The sequence below is a fragment of the Notamacropus eugenii genome, chromosome Y (assembly GCF_028372415.1).
Source record: "Notamacropus eugenii isolate mMacEug1 chromosome Y, mMacEug1.pri_v2, whole genome shotgun sequence".
Taxonomy (NCBI): domain Eukaryota; kingdom Metazoa; phylum Chordata; class Mammalia; order Diprotodontia; family Macropodidae; genus Notamacropus; species Notamacropus eugenii.
Window position 1 is genome coordinate 8035872 of NC_092880.1, and position 25098 is coordinate 8060969.

The window sequence follows — 25098 nt, forward strand, 5'->3', positions numbered from 1 at the left end:
CCCAGGAAAAACCCTGGAAAAATGGGAGCAGTAAAAGAGGTAAACAGACTCTTAACCCGTGAGGCTAGAAAGATCACTAAAGAGGGTTCTTCTTGTTGTAGCCACAGGTGACCAATGCAGGATCAGAGCTGTCCCAAACAACCACACCTCAACAAACTGGGAGAAGATCCTGAACCCTCAGGGGTGTGAAGCCAGCAACTGCCAACACCAGGACGTCAGGCATGCCTCAGTACCCCAGTGGAATTGGGAAGAAACTAGGACAGATAGCTGAGCATGCCTAGGCTCTAGCTCGGCAAAGGAGCCTCAGTTGTCCAGACCACATCCCCCTCACACATAACGAGATAACTAGTTAAGTGTGATTGTATACGAAATAGCCAGCAGCTAGTGTATCTAGTTAGTGATTGTAGAACACTGAAAACAAATAAAATTTAAAAAAAAATTCCAATGGACTCTCGTGGCAAAACACCTTCCACATCCAGAGAAAGATTTATGAAATTGGATCACAGACAGAAACAGACCATTTTCTCTTGTATTATGTTATTATTTGTCTTGTTTTATGGTTTCCCCATTCATTTTAATTCTTCTGTGCAACATGCATTTAATAGGAATGCTGCTGTTGAAGCTATATAAGATTGTATGCCATCTCAGAGAGGGAGTGGGGACAGAGGGAGGAATAAGGGGAAGGGAGTGGAAAAAAAAATTAAGGTATATCGAAGTGATTGTTGAGGAATGAAAACAAATAAAATAATTAAATTTAAAAGAATACAGACTAACCTAAATGGCAAAAGAGGTCCAAAAAGCCAATGAGAAGAAGAATGCTTTAAAAAGCAGAATTGTCCAAATGGAAAAGGAGGTTCAAACGCTCACTGAAGAAAACTGTTCTTTAAAAATTAGAATGGAGCAGATGGAAGCTTTATGAGAAACCAATACATTATAAAACAAAACCAAAAAAATGAAAACATAGAAGACATTGTGAAATATCTCACTGGAAAGACACTGGCCTGGATAATAGATTCGGGAGATAAAACTTTAAAATTATTGGTCTAACTGAAAACCATGATTAAAAAAAGAGACTAGACATCATCTTCCAAAAAACTATCAAGGAAAAATGCCACGATATTCTAGAATCAGAGGGTAAAATAGAAATAGAAATAATTCACTGATCACCTCCTGAAAGTGATCCCCAAAGGAAAAGACCTAGGAATATTTTAGCCCGATTTTAGAGTTCCCAGGTGAAGGAGAAAATATTACAAGCAGCCAGAAAGAACCAATTCAAGTATTGTGGAAATATAATCAGGATAACAGAGGATTTATCAGATTCTACACTAAGGGATTGAAGGGCTTTGAAATATGATATTCCAGAGGTCAAAGCAGATAGGACTGCAACCAAGAATCACCTATTCAGCCAACTTGAGCATAATACTACAGGGAAAAAATGGAATTTCAATGAAATAGAGGACTTCCAAGCATTCTTGTTGAAAAGACCAGAACTGAGTAGAAAAATTGACTTTCAAATACAAGAATCAAAAGAAACATGAACAGGTAAACAGGAAAGAGACGCCTTAAGGAACTTATTAAATTTGAACTGTTTACATTCCTATTTGAAAAGATGTTATATGTAACTCATGAGACCTTGTTCAGTATTAAGGTAGTTAGAAGGAATATATATATGTAAGTGCGTATGAGTATGATTGCACGCATATTATATATGTGCCATTTTGCATATGTACATGGGTTTATGTGTGTATTTTATGTATGTATTTATATGTATATGTGTGTATACACACATGTACACATATGCACATATGCATGTACATATGTGTATATACATGCATGTCTATATGTGCATATAAAAGTTCGTATATATATACATATATGGATATGTGTCCGTGTATACACACACACACACACATACGTAGACAGAGGGCACAAGGTGAGCTGAATATGAAGGGAGAATACCTAAAGGACAAATTTTACTGTTGATCGAATGTACTAGGAGTAAGAGAAAGGGAGAGGTAGAATGTAGGAAATCATCTCACATACAAAAGGGAAGGAAGAGTTTTTTCAATGGAGGGGAAAAGGGGGGAGATGAAAGGGAATAACTGAGCCTTACTCTCATGGGATTTGGCTCAAGGAAGAATAACACACACTCACTTGGATCTGGAAATCTATTTTACCCTGCAGGAAAGCAAGGGAGAAGGGAATAGGAGAGGGAAGATAATAGAAGGGACAGCAAATTGGGCAAAGGGATAATAAGAAGCAAACACTATTGTGGGAGGACAGGTCAAGGGAGAGAATGGAATAAATGGAGAGTAGGACAGGACAGAGGGAAATGTGGTTAGTCTTTTACAACAGAACTATTGTGGAAGTGCTTTGCATTGTTACACATGTATCACCTATACTGAATTGATTTTTTTTTCAATGATGGTTGGTGGGGAGGGAGGGAGAGAATATGGAACTCAAAACTTTAAGAATGAATGTTAAAAATTTGTTTTAGCATGTAACTTGAAATTAAGCTATACACGCAATGGGGTATAGAAATCTATTTTGCCCTACAGGAAAATAGAGGAGAAGTGGGATGGAAGAAGGGTGGGTAATAGAGGATAGACTAGAGGAAGGGGTGGATGGTATGTATGTTTTCTTGGGGTGGGGTGGGGTGAAAATTTTGAATTCAAATTCTTGTGGAAGTGAATATTGAGAATTGAAAAATAAATAAATTCTAAAAAAAGAAAAATAGAGTGCTATTTGTTTTATTCATTGCCTATTAAAATACGTTCAATTTTCTTCTTGTTTTATTGCTTTAGCTAGCACTTCTAGAGCAATACTGAATAATATCTGTGATAATGGGTAGCCTTACTTCTCCTCTGATCTTACTGGGAATTTCTAGCTTATCCCCATTGTAGATGCTTGTGGATAGCTTTAAGTAGATACTCTTTATCATTTTAAGGAAAACTTTGCTTTCTAGAGTTTTAATAGGAATTGAGTGTTGTATTTTGTCAAAAAGCTTTTTTCTACATTTATTGAGATAAGCACATGATATATATATATATATATATATATATATATATATATATATATATATATATATATATATATATATATATATATATATATATATATATATATATATATATATATATATATATATATATATGTTTTATTACTGGTATTGTCAATTACGTTGTTTTCTTTCCTAATATTGAACCATCTCTATATTTCTTTTATAAATCCCACCTAGTTATACTGTAGGATTTTTGTGATATATATTTTGCAATCTCCTTGCCAGTATTTTATATAAATTTTTGAATCAATATTCATTAAGGAAATTGTTCTGTAATTTTCTTCATCTGTTTTTTGCTCTTCCTGGTTAAAGTATTACTATCATACTTGTGTCATAAAAAGAATTTGGTAGGACTCCGCCTATTTTCACCAATAGTTTATATTATAATGTAATTAATTGTTTTTTAAATGTTTGGTAGAATTATCTTGTGAATACATCTAGTCTTGGAAATATTTTCTTAGGGAACTCATTTATGACTTGTTCATTTTTTTTCGAAGATATGGTTATTTAAGTATTCTATTTGTTCTTCTGTTAATTTGGGTAATTTATTCACTACAATTGCTGGTACTCCCTCTGTCTGAGAAGTGAGACCAAGTTAGTTTTTGCCCCATGAATGACCACAAGCACTCCTCTTCACCCTGAAACTGTGACCCAGGTCTCTTGTCTCCATTAGCTGCAAACGCTAATACCCCTTTTACCTTTGGAGCTATGTCCTAGAATTGTATACGGGTGGTGCAACACTTTCCTATTTACCTTTTTATGCTTCTTTTGCATCTGCTATTTGAAAGTCAAATTTTCTACTTAGTTCTGCTCAGCAGGAATGCCTGAAAGTCCTCCATTTCAGTAAATTTCCATTCCCTCCCCAACGAAAGGAGTATACTAACTTTTGATGGGAGGTGATTCTTGGTTGTGATCTTAGCTCTTTTTTCCTCAGGAATATTGTATTCCAAACCCTCCAATTCTTTAATGCAGAAGGTGCCAAACCTTGTGCTTTTCCTGACGGTGGCTCCATGATATTCGAGTTATTTTTTTTCTGACTACTTCCATTGTTTTCTCCTAGATGTATGAGATCTAGAATTTGATTATAATATTCCTGGGAGTTTTCATGTTGTGATCTTTGAGGAGGTGATCAGTACATTCTTTCAATTTCTGTTTTACTTCCTGGCTCTAGAATATCTGGGATGTTTTCTTTGATAATTCCCTGAAAGATAGTGGCTGGCCCCTTTTTTTGATCATGGCTTTCAGGTAGTTCAATAAATAGTAAACTATCCCTCTTTAGACATTTTTCAAGTAAATTATTTTTTTCCAGTGACAGATTTCACATTTTCTTTCGTTTTCTTTTCATTCATTTGATTTTGTTTAATGTTTCCTGATTTTTCATTAAAGACATTAGCTTCCACTTGGCCAATACTAACTTTTAAGGAATTATTTTGCCCAGGGAGCTTTTGTTCCTCCTTTTCCTTTTTACAAAATCTAATTTTTAATGAGGAAGTTTCAGTGAATTTTTATATATTTTTTTCCATTTGGCCAAATTTACTTTGCAAGGCAATCTTTTCTTCATTGGATTTTTGTGCCCCTTTTATCATTTCACTTATTCTTCCTTCTAAGGGGTTATTTTCTTCAGTGTTTTTGTGTCTCCTTTACCAAGGTGTTAACTATTTTATTCAGAATTTTCTTGAACCATTCTCATTTCTTTCCCAATGTTTCATGTTCTTTTCTTAAAATCCTTGTTGAGCTCTTCTATGGCCTGACATCAATTCACAATTTTCCTTGAGGCTTTGGATGAAGGAATTTTTACTTTGCTGTCTTCTGACTGTGTGTGTTGACCTTCCTTGTCACCATAGTGGCTTTATATGGTCAAATTTTTCTCTGTTTGCTCATTTTCCACTCTTTTTTCTTGACTTTTAAGTCTATGTTAAAGTGGGCTTCTGCTTTCCAAGTGGAGAGAGAACTGCCCTAAGTTTCAGGTTTTTCATGCAGCTCTTTTCAGAAGTAGTTTTAGAGACCTGTAAGTTTTTGGCTCTTACAACGTGGTATGGTCTAAGGAGAGGTATGTTTACTACTCTCCTGTACTGTGCACTGCTTTGTGAGCAGCCAAGGCATTCTTTTGAACTCTGGAACTGTGAACAGGGTCCGCCCTCCACTCAGGCCATGATCTCTACTGTTTTAGTGCTCCTCCTTGCACTAGGACTAAGACTTACTGATGCCACCCAGATGCAAGACAAGCAATGCCACCAAAGGGACCTCTGTAAATCTTCTGACCCGTTATCCAATCCTCTTACTGTCTGTGGGCTGAAAGGTCTGGAATCCACCACCAGTCTCATTAATTCTGCTGATACAAGACCTGCTCCTGTTTTACTGGGGCCTGGTCTGTAGTGGTGCACCCTGCACTGGACTACACTCGTCTCTCACCCTGGTACAACAGACCTTCCCATCTGACTTTCAAAGTTGTCATGGACTAGAAAATTGTTTCACTTGTTGTGTATCTAGGTTCTGGTGCTCTCAGATTTATTTAGAGTAATTTTTAACGTTTTTTGGAGGGTTTGGGGGAAAGCTCAGTTGCGTCCCTGCCTTTACTCTGTCACCTTGGCACTGACCAAGTGTCTGTGCTTTAAAAATAATAAAGAATTTAAGTATTAAAAAGTATTGATAAATAATAGTACTTTGATTAGTCATCAAGACCATGTAGAAAAAAAGTGAATAAAATCAATTAGGATGAAAAGATTGGAAAGTGACATCATTGTCAACAGTGATGGGAGTGGTCATGCTGGTGACATCAGGGACACAACAATACTTTTAAAATGATATATCAGAAGAGTTAGAAACATTGTTAATGTTAGATGAAATTTAACAGAGATTTTTAAATGATATATCTGTCCCTGTAAATAACTCTCCCAAGCATATTCACAGAAATTGTCCACAAAAAACAATTATTCTTGTATGAAAACCTAACCCCAAAACATATTTCTTCTCATTTTCTTGTCTTCATAGGAACAGAAAGAGGGTCCAGAACAATTTTGTCTTTATTATACATGCTGTTATGCTCTACAAGATTGAGTCCCTGTTTCCCTTTCCATGAGCCATGACGAACACTGACAGCAATCAGAGTGTTGTGACCACATTTATACTCTTAGGATTCACAGATTATCCAGAGCTCAAAGTATTCCTTTTCCTGGTGTTCCTGGCCATGTATATCATCACAGTCATAGGGAATCTTGGCGTGATCTTAATCATCAGAGTAAATCCCAAATTTCATACTCCCATGTACTATTTTCTTAGCCATTTGTCCTTTGTAGATTTCTGTTACTCTTCCATTGTCACACCCAAGCTTTTGGAGAATTTAGTTATAAAGGATAAAAGCATCTTTTACTCCAGTTGCATGCTACAATATTTCTTGTCTTGTACTGCAGTGGTTACGGAGTCCTTCCTACTTGCTGTGATGGCCTATGATCGCTTTGTGGCCATTTGCAATCCCCTGCTCTACACAGTTGCCATGTCTCAGAGACTTTGTGCCCTGCTGGTGGCTGGATCCTATCTCTGGGGCATGTTTGGTCCCTTTGTACTCCTATGCTTTGCCCTACAATTAACTTTCTCTGGCTACAAAATCATCAACCACTTTTTCTGTGAATATACTGCTCTTATTTCTGTTTCTTCCTCAAATGTCCCACACTTACTGCTTTTTGGTTTTGCTACATTCAGTGAGGTGAGTACCCTGATCATCATCCTTGCCTCTTACACTTTTATTTTTGGCACTGTAATAAGGATGAAATCAGCCAGTGGGAGGCGTAAAGCCTTCTCCACTTGTGCCTCCCACCTGACAGCCATCACCATTTTCCATGGAACCATCCTTTCCTTGTACTGTGTTCCCAATTCCAAAAACTCAAGGCATACAGTCAAAGTGGCCTCTGTCTTTTATACGGTAGTGAACCCCATGTTGAATCCCCTAATTTACAGTTTGAGGAACAAAGATGTGAAGCAGGCCTTCAGGAAACTGATATACAGAAATGCTTTTTCTCATTGATCATGCTTCTCTCCATGTCATTAGATCATTAGAGCTTGATAGATGAAATATAATCCATTTTTGCAACCTCATTTTTAAAAATAAATTAAGGGTCATAAAGTGGGGGGTAATATAACAATAACAACAAAAAACTTGCCCAGAATCACAAAGTTAGATTATCATAGTGATCAAGTGAAAGTTTTAAACTCCTGATTCTTAATTGAGTGTTTTGTCTAGTATACCACACTGTTTCTCATTGTATTTCTATACCTGGCACGTACATTGACTATGAATAAATCAGGTGATTCAGCAACTAATCCCTGCAACTATTTTGTGGAACATAGTGCCTCTTCTTTTTATAATCATGATATTGACATTTTGCAGCTGAAAATTCACTTTTCCTGAAATTTGTTCGCTTCAGTTACAAGTCTCCTATTGATTCAAAAAACAGCTTGATTTAGGGAATGATGTCACAGGATGCTGGAATCCTATCAGTTGCAAGAAATGATCCTAAAATAACTCACATAGGCTGACTTCATGAAGACAAAATCAGCTTTCATTATGTGATACTTCAAATGGAATGGAAAATATTTCATTCTTATGTGACTTCAATTTAATTTTACTTTTTATTTTCATGAATAATCATAAATTTGCTTTCCCACCCACACAATCTTACAATTAAAAAAGAAAACACATGCAATACAACAATACCAACTCAAAAAAGTACTTTTTAAAACGATGCCTGAAATTCTTATCTTGGAAATATGTTTTGCATGATGTCATATGCTTGTCATCTCAATGAGTGCAAAAGGTACTGAAGGAAGGGAGAGAATTTGAAACTGATCTTTGTAAATGAATTTTTTAAAAAATAAAAAAATCCTAACAGCCATATTCAAAAATATATGTCTCATTCTGCATATTTAATTCATCTTCAACACTAATGTTCTAGAACTGAAGTTAGCCATTTAGTGTCTTTGAAATGTTTTTGTCTTTATATTTTTGCATCTTTCCCAATCTTTATAGTTAACACTAAGAATATTTTTCCCCTTAATATCCAAGCAGGTAATATCTGGACCCCTACTCTGTTCTCTTCTCATCACACTCATGTAATTACATATTCATGTGTACATGTACACACATTCATTTGAACACCTACTTATTACACATGTTTATACATGTACCTATATACACACTATTGATATGTTTAGACAGGTTGCATGAATCTTCACACACACATAGAAGTACACATATATACATACGTGCTTACATATGGGCTGTGATTGTCAATGTTGTAAGATAAAGATTTAGAGAAGAAACGGACTTTACTGATATTACAGATTTTATAGCCCAGCATTCTCTTTACTTTGATGGAGAAATAGGCAGAGAAAAAGTAAAGGATTTGCTGAAGATCACATAGCTAGTAAGTAGCAAAAGGTTTAAAACTGATGCAAAGTAAAATGAACAAAACCAGAACATTGTACACAATAAGAGTGACATTGTGATAACGTTCAACCATGTATCATTTTGCTACTCTGAGCAATAAAATGATCCCAGACAATTCCAGAAGACTCATGATGAAAAAAAAGCCATTCACCCCAAGGCAGAGAACTATCGAACTCTGAGTGCAGACTGAAATAAAAACGAATATTTTCTTATTTTTTGTAATATGCAAATATTTTCTAAATGATTTCACATGTATAATCATTATCATATTGCTTTTCTTCTCAGTGGATGGGGTAGGGACTGAAGAAAAAAAGAGTGCAGAATTTGATTATTGTTGAAAATGCTAAAATAAACAAATTATGAACTTTTAAAAGAAAATTCTGAAATAGTTAGGGTAAGCAATATGGGAAGAACATGCTGCCATCATATTTATACAATGACAATCCCACTCCTGACAACTTAAACAGCCTAGAGAGTTATGGAAAGTGCTTTTTAATTACCTCAAAACAATCTAATTCATTCTCTTCCTTCTAAACTCATTATTTTCCATATGCATAAAATACACATAGCCTTTATCATTAGCAATTTGACTGACATAGACTGATAGACAGGAAAATAACAATAAAGAGATGTATAAACAGGTATATACAAGTATATAGGTGAGGTAACTAGAAGACTCAGTGAATAGAGCACCAAATCTGGAATCAGGAAGGACGGAATTCAAATCTGGCCTCAGAAACTTGCTAGTTGTGTGACCTTAAACACCTCACTTAACATCTGTCTGCCTAGGAAGCAGCTAGTGGCTCAGGGATTAGAACGTTGGTCCTAGAGTCAGGAAAACCTGACTTCAAATCCAGCCTAAGAGGGTTACCAGTTGTGTAATCCTGGGCAAGTCAATTAACTTCTGTTTGCCTTAATCTGCTGGAGAAAGAAATAACAAACGACTGTAGTATATTTGCCAAGAAAATACCATGGATTGTACAGAGTGTAAGGTCATGAAGAGTCAGACACAAAGGGATAAAAACAACAACAAAAACAACAGCATAAAAATGTAAGGAATAAAACAAGTCCTGCTCAGAAAGACCTTCCCTTGGAGGAGAAACAAAGTCCGACAAATGCATGTAACATAAATGTAAAATTAGCAAATATAAATACATTAAAATTATTTAAACACAAGCTACTTTTAGAAATGATAATGAATGATAGAGATACCTTAGAAATCTATTTTACATGTGTACATATATATGTGTGTGTATCTGTTATATACATGAAAGATAGATATAGGAATATAAATTAGATATAGCTACAAAAATAGATAAATAATTAAGACCAATTTTACGGGCTGGCCATCCAATAGAATATCATAATTTGGGCTATAGGTATTTTCTATTTTCTTAATATTTTTCTATGTTAACGACTGTATTGATAATGCACTTTTTGTTTATTATTAATGTTAGTTTGCTTCTTAATAGGAAGACCTTTCCCAACCATTAATAAGTCCATGTGACCTGTTTAAATCACTTGGAAGCCTGAGTCACATGAGTCAAGTCATGTGGAACAGGGAGGGTGGAGCAGGAAAAGGCAGAACTAGAGCAATGCTGAGAGGAAGTTAGTCACAGAGCAATAAGAGGTGGGAAAGGAAGCAACTAGTTTGAGTGGGAGAGCTTGTTTGTGATTTGTTTAAGGAAGTTGGTTTGTGGGAAGTCTAACACAAGGAAGGGTTGGGGATGGTTGTTACTGTGTATAGATTTCTTTGTTGCTGCAATGGATTTGGCTTTCTGTTGTTGGGATTTGATTTTATGATATTTAAATAAATGTTTTGTTCTGTCTTCCATGTGGAGAGTCTGTTGAATTTAATGATTCAGAATTGTGCTGGGATATTCATGGTTGTTGCAGGCCTTGTGAATATCACATTTGTACAACAATGATTAAGCTTTTGATCGATTATGGGCTTAGGGATCTCCTTGTGATCAGTTTATGATGTTATAGAACTCAAATTTTATCATCACAGTGTCATCTGAAAACAGGAATCTCTAAGGACTTCATCACTGATAGAAAATAATACTTCTATTCTACCCCAGACAGTCTCTACAATATGAAAAAAAACTCCTTTAAAATGTCTCCCTATATAAAATGTCTCTCTTGACCATGATAATCAGAATATCATATTAAGAAAACGTCTCATGACCAGGGAAGACTGGAAGGTTGACGGGAAGGATATGTTCCACAGGAGTGGAGGAGCATACAGTGCACAGCACAGGGTGTCCCTGCCACCACAGGGTCGAGCAGAAAAGTCCCAGGGTGGACTGAGGCAGCGGTAGCATGGTGGAATCTCAAGCAAAACACCCCAGGATGAGGGTCCAGCAGAACTGAGCAAGTGAGAGCTGTGGACCCTCAGGTGTCTGCAGCAGCTGCTCCTGAGAGTAACAGTCCCCTGATTGAATGTCTGTAAGCAATCTACTTGAACTTCCAGAACCCAAAATGGACAAGTAATAGATAAATACCATCTCCCCTCCCCTTGTTGACCTTGAAAGAACCATAAAATACTTTCCTCCAAATATCCAGGATCAGTGGGATCAGCAGAAGGAACAAACAGTCTCCTAGCACCTGAGGTTAGGAAAAGTGCTAAGGAGTATCCCTTCAGTGATGTAGGACCGGGAATGTCCCAGAGAGGCCCACCTCAGTGAAAGTGGAGGAGAATTGAAGCCACAGCGGGGTGGAGTCTAGCAACCACCACCACCAGGACTCCAAGGGTGCTACAGTGCCCAGGGGAAACGGGAAGACACTAGGGCAGTTGTGATCACCAATGACTGAGCTTACCTTTGATCTAGTTCAGTTGAGGAGAGAACTCCTCTGGCCAGAACACACCTTCTCCCAGAGTTAACAAGCTAGCTCCAGGGCAAATCCAGGGAAACACAAAATGACCTCTCTTGGCCTCTGGTTTCTCACACTAGCCAGCTCAGCACCAGGTTCCTTAGCTTCTAGCTGAAAGAACCAGAGGCCACACACAGGAAGTCTCATTATCAAGAGTAATAAGCAAAGCAGGAAAGAAAAGATCATAGAATATTTCGATGGGGACAAGGACCAAAACAGGAATACCAAAAAGGTCAGCATTGAGACTGTACTCGCATGTGAAACTTCAGAATGGATTATGAACTGCTCGAAAGTACAAAGAGCACTCTTGGAAGAGCTGAAAAGTCACTTTCAAAGCCGAATTAGAGAAATAGAAGAAAACTTACCAATGATTTTAAAAATATGAAAAAAGAACTCACTGAATAGAACAGCTCCTTATAAAGGAAAATTGGACAAATGGGAAAGGAAGCATAAAACCTAAGTGGATAAAATAATTACTTAAAAGAAATGATTGGACAGATGGAAAAGGAGATGCAAAAGTTAACTGAAGAAAGCAATTTGATAAAAATTAGAATTGGGCAAGTAGAAGCTAATGACTCTATAAGACGTCAAGAATCATTTAAACAAAATCTAAACAATGAAAAGATAGAAGACTGCAGCATAGTCATTAAAAGAATTCACAGTTCCCCTCCAGAAAGGGATCCCAAATTAAAAACACAAAAGAATAACATCGCCAAATTCCAGAACTTTCAAGCAAAAGTGAAAATACTACAGGCAGCCAGAAACAAACCTTTCAAGTATAGAGTATACTTTCAAGTATACGTTGCAGCTTCTACATTAAAAGACTGAAGGAACTAGAATATGATGCTCCATAAGGCAAAGGAGATGGGAGTACAAACAAGGATCAATTACCCCGCCAAGCTGAGTGTAATATTTCAGGCAAGGAGATAGACATTCAATTTGGTTCAAGGAGGGAACAAGAAATGTAATTAAGTATATAAATCCAGCCAGCTCTATAGGCAGTAGGAGGTGAAGGGGGTAATAAAGGGGAGGGGAGATTAGAAGGAAGGAAAGAATTAGTAAGTGCAAATGGAAGTAAAACAGAGAGACACTGAAAGAAGGAAGGGAAGACTGAGGGAGGTGGTTGTCAAAAATTAAAACTCTATTGTGGAAGGGAAGGGAAAAGTGAGAACTAAAAGCACAAATAATGGGAAAAGGGGTTGAGGGAAAGACATAGATATGTGTGTGTGTGTCTGTGTGTGTGTGAATGGGATGTGGATATGAATGTGAATGGGATGAACTCTCCCACAAAATGGAGATGGGTAAGATAATTTATTAAAAACCATAATCCAACAATATGTTGTTTACAAGAAACTCATTTGAAAAAGGGGTATATATGCAGGGTAAAGGTAAAAGGTTGGAGTAGAATATATTGTGCTTCATCTAATGTAAAAAAGTAGAGGTAGAAATCCTAATCTCAGGTAAAGCAAAAGCAGAAATAGATCTATCGAAAAGAGATAAGGAAAGAAGCTATATCCTGCTAAAAGGCATTATAGACCAGGGAGCAATATCATTACTAAACATATATGCTCCAAGTGGTATAGCATGCAGGTACTTAGAGGAGAAGTTCAGGGAGTTATAAGAAGAAATAGACAACAAAACTATACTAGTGGGGGACCTCAACCTCCTGCTCTCTGAACTTGATATAGCTAACCTCAAAATAATCAAGAAAGATGTTAAGGAGGTGCATAAAACTCTCAATAAGTTAAATATGAGAGATCCTGGAGGAAATTCAATGGGGATAGAAAGGAACACACCTTTGTCTCAGTGGTTCATGGCATATACACAAAAATAGACCATGTACTATAGCATACAACCTCACAATTCAGTGCAGAAAGACAGAGATAGTCAATGTATCCTTCTCATATCATAATGCAATAAAAATTATATGTAATTAAAGGCCATTGAAAAATAGACCAAAAATTAATTGCAAATTGAATAAACTAATCCTAAAGAATGAGTGGATTAAACAAGAATTCCTAGAAACAATCAACAACTTCATTCAAGAGAATGACAATAATGGAGCAACCTATCAAATCTTATGGGATACTGAAGCTTTATATCTTTGAATGTCTACATGAATAAAAGAGAGAAAGAGGAGATTAAGAAAAAAGAAAGAAGAAAACCAAATAGACAATATCAAAAATGAAAAGGATGAACTCACCTCCAATAAGGAGGAAATTACAATAATAATTAGAAATTACTTTGCCTAACTGTGTGCCAATAAATTCGACAATCTTAATGAGATGGATGGTTATTTAAAAAAAATATGAATTGCTTAGACAAACAGAAGGAGAAGCTGCATACTTACATAACTCCACCTCAGAAAAGAAATTGGAGAAGACATCAATGAACTCCCTAGGAAATAATCTCCAGGGACAGAGGGATTTGCAAGTGAATTCTATCAAACATTTAAAGAACAGTTAATTCCAATACTATATAGACTATTTGGGAAAACTGGGGAAAAAAGAGTCCTCCCAAATCCTTTTTATGATACAAATATGGTTTGGATGTGTTTGTTCATCCCTCGTTGCTGGAGAAGACCGTGTCATCACAGAAATAATTACATGACATGCACTTGATTTGTTTTGAGTGAGGGAGGGCTGTGCAGGGCACCAGCCTCAATTCCCCTCCAGAGTCATCTGAATCCAGTGACCAGATATTCATCAGGATGACTGGAGATGACCCAGGATAAGGCAATTGGGGTTCAGTGACTTGCCCAAGGTCACACAGCTAGTGAGTGCCAAGTATCTGAGGTGAGATTTGAACTCAGGTCCTCTTGACTCCTGCATTGGTGTTCTATCCATTACACCACCTAGTTGCCCATGGTTTGGATACCTAAACCAGGAAGAATCAAAACTGAGAAACAACGTTATAGTCTAAGTCCTCTAATGAATAAAGATGTACAGTTTTTAAATAAGGTATTAGCAAAAAAGAATACAGCAACTTATGACGAGAATAACACATTATAATCCAGTAGGATTTATACCAGGAATGCAGGGCTGGTTCAATATGAGGAAAACTATTAGCATTATTGATCATGTCAACAACAAAATTATTAGAAACCACGTGATTTTCTCAATAGATGCATAAAAAGCTTTTGACAAAATACTGGAGAGCACAGGAATAAATAGAACTTTCGATGAAATAATAAGCAAAGTCGACCTAAATCCTTCAGCAAGCATTATATGCAATGGAGATAAGGTAGTTGCATTCCCAGTAAGAGCAGTGGTGGAACACGTATGTCCATTACCACCACTATTATTCAGTATGGTATTAGAAATTTTAGCTGTAACAATAAGAGAAGAAAAAGAAACTGAACAACTTAGAACAGGCAAAGAGGAAACTAAGTTATCACTCTTTACAGATGATATGATGATATACTTAGAGAATCTCAGAGATTCAAGTAAAGAACTACTTGAAATAATAAACAAGTTTGGCAAAGTTACAGGATTCAAAATAAACCCACACAAATTTTCTGCATTTCTATATATTACTAGCAAAGCCCAACAGTAAAAGATAGAAAGAAAAATCCAATTTAAAGCTAAGGTAGACACCAGAAAATATTTGGGAGTCAACCTGCCAAAACAAACCCATGGACTATGTGAACAAAATTGCAAGACACTTTTAGCACAAATAAAGTCAGATCTAAGTAAATGGAAAAACATCAGTTGCTCGTGGGGAGGGCGAGCCAATATAATAAAAATTACAATGCTACCCAAATTAATTTACCTATTCAGTGCCATACCAATCACCTTACCAGATAATTATTTTCTGGAGCTAGAAAAAATGATAACAAAATTCATCTGGAAGAAGAAAAAGTCCAGAATATAAAGTGAACTGATGAAAAGAAATGCTAGGGAAGGTAGCCTAGGTCTGCCAGATGTAAAACTGTATTATAAAGCAGCATTCATCAAAACCACTTGGTACTGACTAAGAAACAGAAGGGTAGACTACTGGAATCTGTTAGGTACTCAAGACACAGTAATCAATGAATATAGTAATCTACTGTTTGATAAATCCAAGGACCCCAGCTTCTGGGATAAGAACTCACTGTTTGACAAAATTTCCTGGGCAAACTGGATAACAGTGTGACAGAAACTAGGCAGAGACCAACGCCTGACATCGTACACAAGAATAATTTCCAAATGAGTACAAGATCTAAGTATAAAGATTGGTAATATAAACAAATTAGTGGAGCAGGCAAGAGTGTATAAGCTACTTCTAGAACGATCGTTGGACTAACAAGAATTGCCTTAGAACGCCAAATTTCTTAACTGTGTGAAAATGGGTTACTTAATTTTTTGAGTCTCAGTTGGTATGGCTATAAAATTTGAAAACACACACACAAACACACACACACACACACACACACACATACACATGCACGGTTATATGCCTATCTATCTTAAAGGAGTCCAAAGAAGAAAGTTCCTTTTAAAATTTAAGGCATCAAATAAATAAACAACCATGTTTACATACTTTATTTAATTAAACAACATTTTGCTTAGAGCTATGGTGACGTTTTCAGGCCCGCACAGACAAATTTAGGCTGAAAATATTTCCAGTGCCTAACTCATGGTTGAAAAGGTCTTTATATAAATAAAACCCATTTTGGGTGTGCTTTAGCGAAATATTCTTCACGTGGTTATTCATAAAAGACATTTTCCAAGCTCTAATAAGTGAATTTCAAGTGGAAATACCTCTCGTGTTAATAAGTACCCTGGCCCATGAAAAACAAATTCCTGATTCCTGTCATCAGATACTGAGTATTGCATACACACGTGCACACACACACACACACACACACAAACACACACAACATTGATGGGCTGCAATGAGCTTATAAAAGAGCACTTAGCAATTCTTAAAAACATGTTAACACAGACAATAAAAATGGTATCTGTGTATCTTTTAATAAAATGTATGGGGGATTTTCAGTTCCAGGAGCCCAGATGTCGAAATGATTGGTAATTGCTATCTCCCTTCCCTTGTTGAGCTTGACTAATCCAGAAGAATTTCCACAGGAAAAGCCCTGGAAGAGTGGGAACAGCAGAGGGGAAAACAGACTCAGCCCCTGAGGCTAGAAAGACGGCTTTTGCTGTGGCAAAAGGGGACCACTGTAGAATCAGAGAGCTCGCAGACAGCCCCACCTCAAAAAAATAGGAAAAGATCCTGAGCCCCAGCGGGGTAAAACCAACAACTGCAAACACTAGGACTCCAGGCATGCCTCAGCACCCCAGGGGAATCAGGCAGACATTAGCTAAGACAGGATCATTAACCACCGATCTTGCCTATACTCTAGCTCATCAGAGGAGACCTGTTGTAGCCAGACCACCCCACACCCACAGTTAACGAGCTAACTTCAGTGCAATTGTGGGGAAACCCAAAAGGACCTCACATGGACTCTGCTTTCAAACACCAGCCACCCTACCACCAGGTAAACTGAAGCATTTATGCTTCTAGCTGAACGAACCAAAGTCCACTTCAAACATAGCCTCAAGTTTTAGACACAGGAAGTGTGGAACAGAGCTCCCTGTGCAATAGATGCAGAGATCTACTTTAAAAGCCAGGAAAAGGGTTATTATCATGAAGAAGAAGCAAAGCAGAAAAGAACATGGAATCTTTCTATGGGGAGAAGGACCAAAACACAAATACCAAAGAGGTCAGCATGGAGATTGTACTCCCATCTGAAACTTCAGAAGAAAATATGGACTGATCTCAAGCACAAATATCATTCTTGGCAGGGTTCAGGAAGTATTTTAAAACTCAGGTTTTTTAAGGATTTTTTAAAATTTGTTTTAAGTTTTCAACATTCATTTCCACAAAATTTTGAGTTCCAAACTTTCTCCCAATCTCTCCCTTCTCCCTACCCCAAAACACCTTACATTCTGATTGCCCCTTCCACCAATTTGGCCTCCCCACTAACACCCCTTCTTTCCCTTATCTCCATCTTCCTTCTTCTCCTGTAGGGCAAGATAAAATTCTATATCCCCTACCTGTATTTCTTATTTCCCAGTTGTATGAAAAAAAATTCTCAACATTTGTTCCTAAAACTTTGAGTTTCCGCTTGTCTTCATTCCTCCCTCCCCACCCATCCCTACTGAGAAGGTAAGCAATTCAATATAGGCTACATATGTGTAGTTTTGCAAATGACTTCCATTACAGTCAGGTTATGTAACACTAACTACATTTCACTCCATCCTATCTTGCCCCCCCCCATTTATTCTATTCTCTCTTTTGACTTTGTCCCTTCCCAATTGTGTATACTTCTAATTGCTCCCTCCTCCCATATGCCCTCCCTTCCATCATCCACCCCACTCAACTTATCCCCTTCTGTTGGGGTGTAAGCTCGGTTTTCAAGTGAACATTCTTGGGGCAGGTAAAGGTGAGGGCTTCTAAACCGCAGAGCTCTCATGAAGCCCCCCAGGGAACAGCTTGGAATTGAGGAGTGAAACACGAGCTGTCTTGTTTTTCCACCTCTTCTCAGTGGAAACTTGCTGGGGAGAGCATCCCATCCTTGAGATTGGTCCGTGGTCTGAGCACACCTGTTGTTAATTGGCTAAGGGGCTGAGAGCACGCACGGTGTCCACGAGCGAACTATGCAGCTGGGAGAGCTTAAATGGGGACAGGAAAGCCTGAGGGTTCCTCTTTCCTTACTCCTCGGGAGGGAGAAGGGAGCTCCAGGAGGGGCCCCCGCGGGGAGCACTAGCCCTACATACTGAGAGGGGGAGGGTTCCTCTCTCCTCCAGAAGGAGAAGGGGGCTCCATGGGGATAACTCGTCTTGCATGCTGACATGTAGCTGGTATCCGGGAATAAAGCCTACACTTCTGTTTGACTCTGGAGGTCTCTTCTCTCATTACGTTTATCTGGCTGATCACCGAAGACCTAAGTTAGGTAAGAAGGACCTGGCAGCCCACAGCAGTTAGGCTGGACACCCTTCTCCTCTATTTTCCTGTGGTGTAAGATAGATTTTCATACCAAATTGAGTGTGCATGTTTTTCTTTCCTGGAGCCAAATGTGATGAGAGTAAGCTTCACATTTTCCCTTTCTCCTCCCCCCTTTACCCCATCATTGGAAAAGCTTTTTCTTGCCTCTTCTGTGAGGGATAACTTGCCTCATTCCATTTCTCCCTTTCTCCTCCTAATATATTTCTCTCACCTCTTAATTTTGTTTTTTAGATATGATCCCTTCATATGCAACTCATCCTATGCTTTCTGTCTCTCTGTCTGTCTGTCTGTCTGTCTGTCTGTCTGTCTGTCTCTCTCTCTCTCTCTCTCCCTCTCTCTCTCTCTCTCTCTCTCTCTCTCTCTCTATATATATATATATATATATATATATATGTATGTATGTATGTATGTATGTATGTATGTATGTATGTGTGTATATATGTATGTATCTGTTTGTGTGTGTATATATATTACCTCCATCTACCCAGATACTGAGAAGAGTTTCAAGAGTTTCAAATATTTTCTTTCCATGTAAGAATGTAAACAGTTCAACTTCAATAAGCCCCTTGTCATTTCTCCTTACTCTTTGCCTTTTTATGCTTCTCTAGATTCTTGTGTTTGAAAGTCAAATTTTCTATTCAGCTCTGGTCTTTTCATCAAGAATGCTTGAACATCCTCTATTTCATTGAATGACTATTTTTCCCCTGAAGTATTACACTCTGTTTTGCTGGGTAGGTGATCCTTGGTTTTAATCCCAGCTCCTTTGAAATCTAGAATATCATATTCCAATCCCTGCTATCCCTTAACGTAGAAGCTGCTGGATCTTGTGTTATCCTGATTCTATTTCCACAATACTCGAGTTATTTCTTTCAAGCTGTTTGCAATATTTTCTCCTTGACCTGGTAAATTTGGAATTTGTCTTCAATATCCCTAGGAGTTTCTCCTTTTGGATCTCTATCAGGTGGATTCTTTCAATATTTCCTTTGTCCTATGATTCTAAAATATCAGGGAAGTTTTCCTCGATAATTTCATGAAAGATAATGTCTAGGCTCTTTTATTGATCGTGGCTTTCAGGTAGTCCCATAATTTTTAAATTCTATTTCCTGGATCTATTTTCCAGGTCAGTTGTTTTCCCATGAGATATTTCACATTATCTGCAATTTTTTCATTCTTTGGGTTTTATTTTGTAATTTCTTACATTCTCATAAAGTCGTTAGCTTCCATCTGTTCCATTCTAATTTTTAAAGGACTGTTTTCTTCAGTGAACTTTTGAACCTACTTTTCCATTTGGCTAATTCTGCTTTATAAAGCATTCTTCTCCTCATTAGCATTTTGGACCTCTTTTCCCAGTTGAGTTAACCTGTTTTTGAAGGTGTCATTTTCGTTGGCATTTTTATGGGTCTCCTTTAGCAAACTGTTCACTCGCTTTTCCTGATTTTTTTGCATTTCTCTCATTTCTTTTCCCAGTTTTTCCTCCACCTCTCTTACTTGATTTTCAAAGTCCTTTTTGAGCTCTTCCATGGCCTGGGACCATTGCCTATTTATTTTGGAGGATTTAGATGCAGAATCCTTGAATTTTATGTCTTCCTCTGACAGTAAAATTGTTCTTCCTCATGGGAAGGATGGGAGAGAATACCTGTTTACCAACCTTTTATAATCTTACTTTTTTCCCTTTTGGGGGGCATTTTCCCAACCATTTCCTTGACTGTTGACTTCTTTGTCAAGTGTAGGGTATTCTCTGGGGGCTGGTAAGTTCTCAGTTACTCCAAGGTGGTACAGTGCAGGGAGATGAGTTTACTCCCTGGCCTGGCTTATGGCTGAGGTTCAGATCAGCTGGTCAGTTCCCTCATGGACTTTAAGCTGAGCCCTACAACCATGGAACAATGGACTCTGCCTGATGCCTGCCACAACCTGAAGGGCTACCTGCTGCTTCTGCTGCCTCTGCCTCCGTTACCACCACCTGGGGCTGGGGCTAGGGGAGTACCCTGCTCCCTTGTCACAGAGGTGAAAAAGACCTCTCACTGAACTTTGGCGCATGTGGGTCAAGGGATCTGTGTAGCTTCGCTGCAGCTGCTGGCCTGAGGCCTGCTCTGGCCCTGTTCCTCCTAGCACCGTGTGGCCAAGACGGAGCTGCAGTCAGCTCCACGTCCAGGGCAATGGACCTTTCCTGTTGGCCTTCCAGGTCACCCTGGACTGGAAATCATCTGTACTCCATCATTCTGTGGTTTCTGCTGCTCTAGAATTTGTTGTTAGTCTTTTTTACAAGTATTTTTTGGGCTGTGGGGTAAGTACTAGACTATGTGCATCTTTCTACTCCATCATCTTGGCTTAACCTTAAAACCCAAATTTGAGAAATAGAAGAACAATTGATGAATTACTTTAAAAATATGAAAAAAATAAATCACAGAAAATTTAAAAATGACATTTGGACAAATGGAAAAGGAAGTCCAAAATATAATGGGAGAAAATAACTCCTTAAAAGGAACAATTGGACTGATGAAGGAGAATCAATCGTTAACTGAAGACAGCAATTGGATAAAAAATAGAATTGGGCATGGAGACTCTAATGAATTTTTGCGACACCAAGAATCAGTCAAACAGAATCTAAAGAATGAAAAGATAGAAGAGAACTTAAAATATCTAACTGGAAAAACAACTGACTTGCAAAATAGATCCAGGAGAGAAAATCTAAAGATTATTGTTCTACCAGAAAGCCATGACGAAAAAAAAAGAGGTTGGACGGTATCATCCATGAAATCATCAAGAAAATTTGCCAGAGGGCAAAATAATCATTGAAAGAATCCAACATTCACCTCCCAAAAGGGAACAGAAGCTACAAACACCAAGGAATATCTATGCCAAATTCCAGAGCTATCAGGTGAAGGAGAAAATATTGCAAGGAGCCAGAAAGAAAAAAATTAAATATTGCTGTGCTACAGTCAGGATCACACAGAACCTCGCATTTTCTGCATTAAAAGATCTAAGGAACTGGAATAAGATATTCCATAACCAAAGGAGCTGGAACTATAACCAAGGATTAATTACCCAGAAAAATTGAGCATAATATTTCAGGCAAGGAGATGGACATTCAATGAAATAAGGGATTTCAAGATCTTCCTGATGAAAAGGCCAGGACTCAATAGAAAATTTGATCTTAAAACACAGGTCTGAAGAGAGGTGTAAAAAGTTAAATAGGGGAAAAAACTTATACAATATGGGCAAACTGTTTACATTCCTATAAGGGAAGATGATATCTCTTATTCTTGAGAATTGTATATTTATTGTGAAAAGTAAAAGGGACATACTTAAATAGAAGAAATGGGTATAAATTAAATGATATGATGATAACAAATGCGATTTAAGGGTGGGAAAGGATTGTAATGGGAGAGGTGAAAAGGAGGAGACAGAGAAAAATAAATTCCTTTACAGGAAGAGGCACAAAAACATATTACAGAAGAGGGAAAGAGGGGAGGGAGATGAGCATTGTTTGAGAGGTAGTCTCATCTTATTGGATTCAAGGAAGGTACAATAAACTCAGTTATGTATGGAAATACAATTAGCTCTATAGGCAGTAGGAGGGGAAGGAGGAAAGAAAAGGGAGGGGAGGTTAAAATGTAGGGAAGAAGTAGCAAGAAAAACAGGATTAAAAGGGAGGGCGATGGAAAGAAGGGAGGGAAGACTGAAGGAGGCTGTGGTCAAAAATTAAAACTGTTGTGGAAGTTAAGGGAGAACTAAAAGCATAAACAAGGGGAAAGGCAATGGAGGGAAAGACACAGATGGTAATCATAACTGTGAATGTGAATGGGATGAACTCTCCCACAAAATGGAGATGGATAACAGAATTGATTAAAAACCATAATCCAACAATATGTTGTTTACAAGAAACACATTTGACACAGGGTCATACACAATGTAAAGGTAAAACATTGGAGCAGTATATTTGGTGAGTCAGCTGATGTGAAAAAATCAGGGATAACAATCCTGATCTCAGACAAAGCAAAAGCAGAAATAGATTTAATCAAAAGAGTTAAGGAAGGAAACTATATCCTACTAAAAGGCACCATAGACAGGGAAGAAATTTCATTAGAAACATACATGCTCCAAGGAGTATAGCATCCAGATTGTTAGAGGAGAAGTTAATGGAGTTACAGGAAGAAATGGACAGCAACACTATAATAGTGGGGGACCTCAACCTCTACCTCTCTGAACTTGATAAATATAACCTCAATTTAAACAAGAAAGTAGCTAAAGAAGTGAATAGAACTCTGTATAAGTTAGATATGATAAATCTCTGGAGAAAATTTAATGTGGATAGAAAGGAATGTACCTTTTTCTCCGTGTTAACTAGCACATATCCAAAAATTGACCAAGTACTAGACCATTAAAAACCTCACAATCCATCTCAGAAAGTCAGACATAATCAATGCATCATTCTCTGATCATAATGAAATAAAACTTATATATAATCAAAGGCCATGGAAATATAAACCAAAAACTAATTGGAAACTAGACAATCTAATCCTAAAGAATGAGTGGGTTAACAACACATTATTGAAACAATCAACAACTTCATTCAAGAGAATGACAATAATGAGACAACCTACCAAATCTTGTGGGATACTGCAAAAGCAGTTGTTAGGGCACGTTTTATGTCTTTTAATGCCTAAATGAATAAAATACATAAAGAGGAGATAAATGAATTGGGCATGCGTCTGAAAAAGCTCAATAAAGAACAAATCGAAAATCTCTAAATAAATTCTAAATTAGAAATACTGAAAACCAAAGGAGAAATTAAGAAAATTGAGTTTAAGAAAACTATTGAAGTAATAAATAAAACTAAGAGTTGGTTTTATGACAGAAAAAATAAAGTTGATAAAACTGTGGTCAATATTATTTAAAAAAGAAAGAAACCAAATTACCAACATCAAAAAATGAAACGGATGAACTAACCTCCAATGAGGAGGAAATTAAAACAATAATTAGAAATTATTTTGCCAACTGTGTTCCCATAAATTCGACAATCTAAATGAGTTGGATCATTATTTCAAAAAATATAAATTACCAAGAATAACAGAAGAGCAAGTTGAGTACTTAAATAATCACATCTCAGAAAAGGAAATTGAACAAGCCCTAAATGAACTCCCTAGTAATAAATCTCCAGGGCCTGATGAATTTACAAGTGAATTCTATCAAAAAAATTTTTTTTAGTATTTTTAAATTCATTTTTAGTTTCCACATTCATTTCCAGAAAATTTTGAATTCCAAATTTTCTCCCCATCTTTCCCTTCCCCCATCCCATAACGCCTTGCTTTCTGATTACCCCTGCACTCAGTATGCCCTCCTTTCTGTCACACCCATCCTGTCTCTTATCCCCATCTTCTTTCTTTTCCTGTAAGGCAAGATTGATTTCTATACCTCATTACCTGTATTTCTTATTTCCCAGTTGTATTCAAAAACAATTCTCAACATTCGTTCTTAAAACTTTGAGTTCCCACTTATCTCTCTCCCTCGCTCCCTATGCATCCCCAATGAGAAGGCAAGCAATTCAATGCAGGCTATATATGCGTAGTTTTGCAAAAGTCTTCCATAATAGTCACACTGAGTAAGACTAACTATATTTCACTCCATCCAATCCTGCCCCTCATTTTTTCTGTTCTCTCTTTTGATCTTGTTCCTCCCTAAAAGGGTTTACTTCGAATAACTCCCTCCTCCCATTTTTCCATTCTTCTATCAGCCCACTCACCCCACTTGTCCCCTTCTCACCTACTTTCCTGTAGTGTAAAATAGATTAACATAACAAATTAATTGAAAATTAAATGTTATTCTCTTTTTAAGCCAAATGTGAAGAGAGTAACCTTCACTTTTTCCCTCTCACCTCCTCCTTTTTCTCCTCCACTGAAAAAGCTTTTTCTTTCCTCTTTGGTCAGAGAAAATTTTCTCCAATCCATTTCTCCATTTTTCCTCCCAATATATTACTCTAATTAGATATCATCCCTTCTTATTCAACTCACCCTGTGCTCTCTGTCTACATGTCTACATATATGTGTGTGTGTGTGCGTGCGTGTATGTGTGTGTGTGTGTGTAATCCCTCCAACTACCCAAACATTGAGAAAATTCTCAAGAGTTACAAATATTATATCTCCATGTATGAATGTAAACAATTCAACTTTACAAAATCCCTTATGATTTCTCTTTCTTATTTATCTTTTCATGTTTCTCTTGTGTTTGAAAGTCAGATTTTCTGTTCAATTCTGATCTTTTCATCAAGAATTCTTGAAGGTCCTCTATTTCATTGAATGACCACTTTACTTGGTTTCTCATAATGTCAGTAGCTTCCATGAGGGGAAGCTAGGTGGTACAATGGATACAGCACCAGTGCATGAGTCAGGAGGATCTGAGTTCAAACCTCATCTCAAGCACTTGACACTCACTAGCTGTGTGGCCTTTGGCATGCCACTTCACCCCAATTGCCTCATGCTGGGTCATCTCCAGTCTTCCTGATCAGTATCTGGTCACTGCATTCAGACAGCTCTGAAGGAGAAGTGAGGCTGGTGACCTGCACAGCCTTTCCTCACTAAAAACAAAATCAAATGAAAGTCATGTCATTATTTCTCTGATGGTATGGTCTTCTTCGTTAACGAAGGATGAACATACACAATCTTCCATGTCCTCCATTATAATTTTTTAAAACTATTTTATTCAGTGAGCTTTTGAATCTCCTTTTCTATTT

General features: G+C 37.3%; 1 protein-coding gene across 1 annotated transcript; it reads left to right on the forward strand.

Moving 5' to 3' along the window:
* Positions 1-6143: 6143 nt before the first annotated feature.
* Positions 6144-7082, forward strand: LOC140516772 (olfactory receptor 5D14-like). The gene has a single exon (XM_072627700.1). The coding sequence runs from the start codon at positions 6144-6146 to the stop codon at positions 7080-7082; it is 939 nt and encodes a 312-aa protein (XP_072483801.1).
* The last annotated feature ends 18016 nt before the right edge of the window (positions 7083-25098 follow it).

What these genes read in the sequence shown, in the direction of transcription:
- LOC140516772 (XM_072627700.1), top strand. Translation starts at nt 6,144, where the DNA reads ATGACGAACACTGACAGCAATCAGAGTGTTGTGACCACATTTATACTC.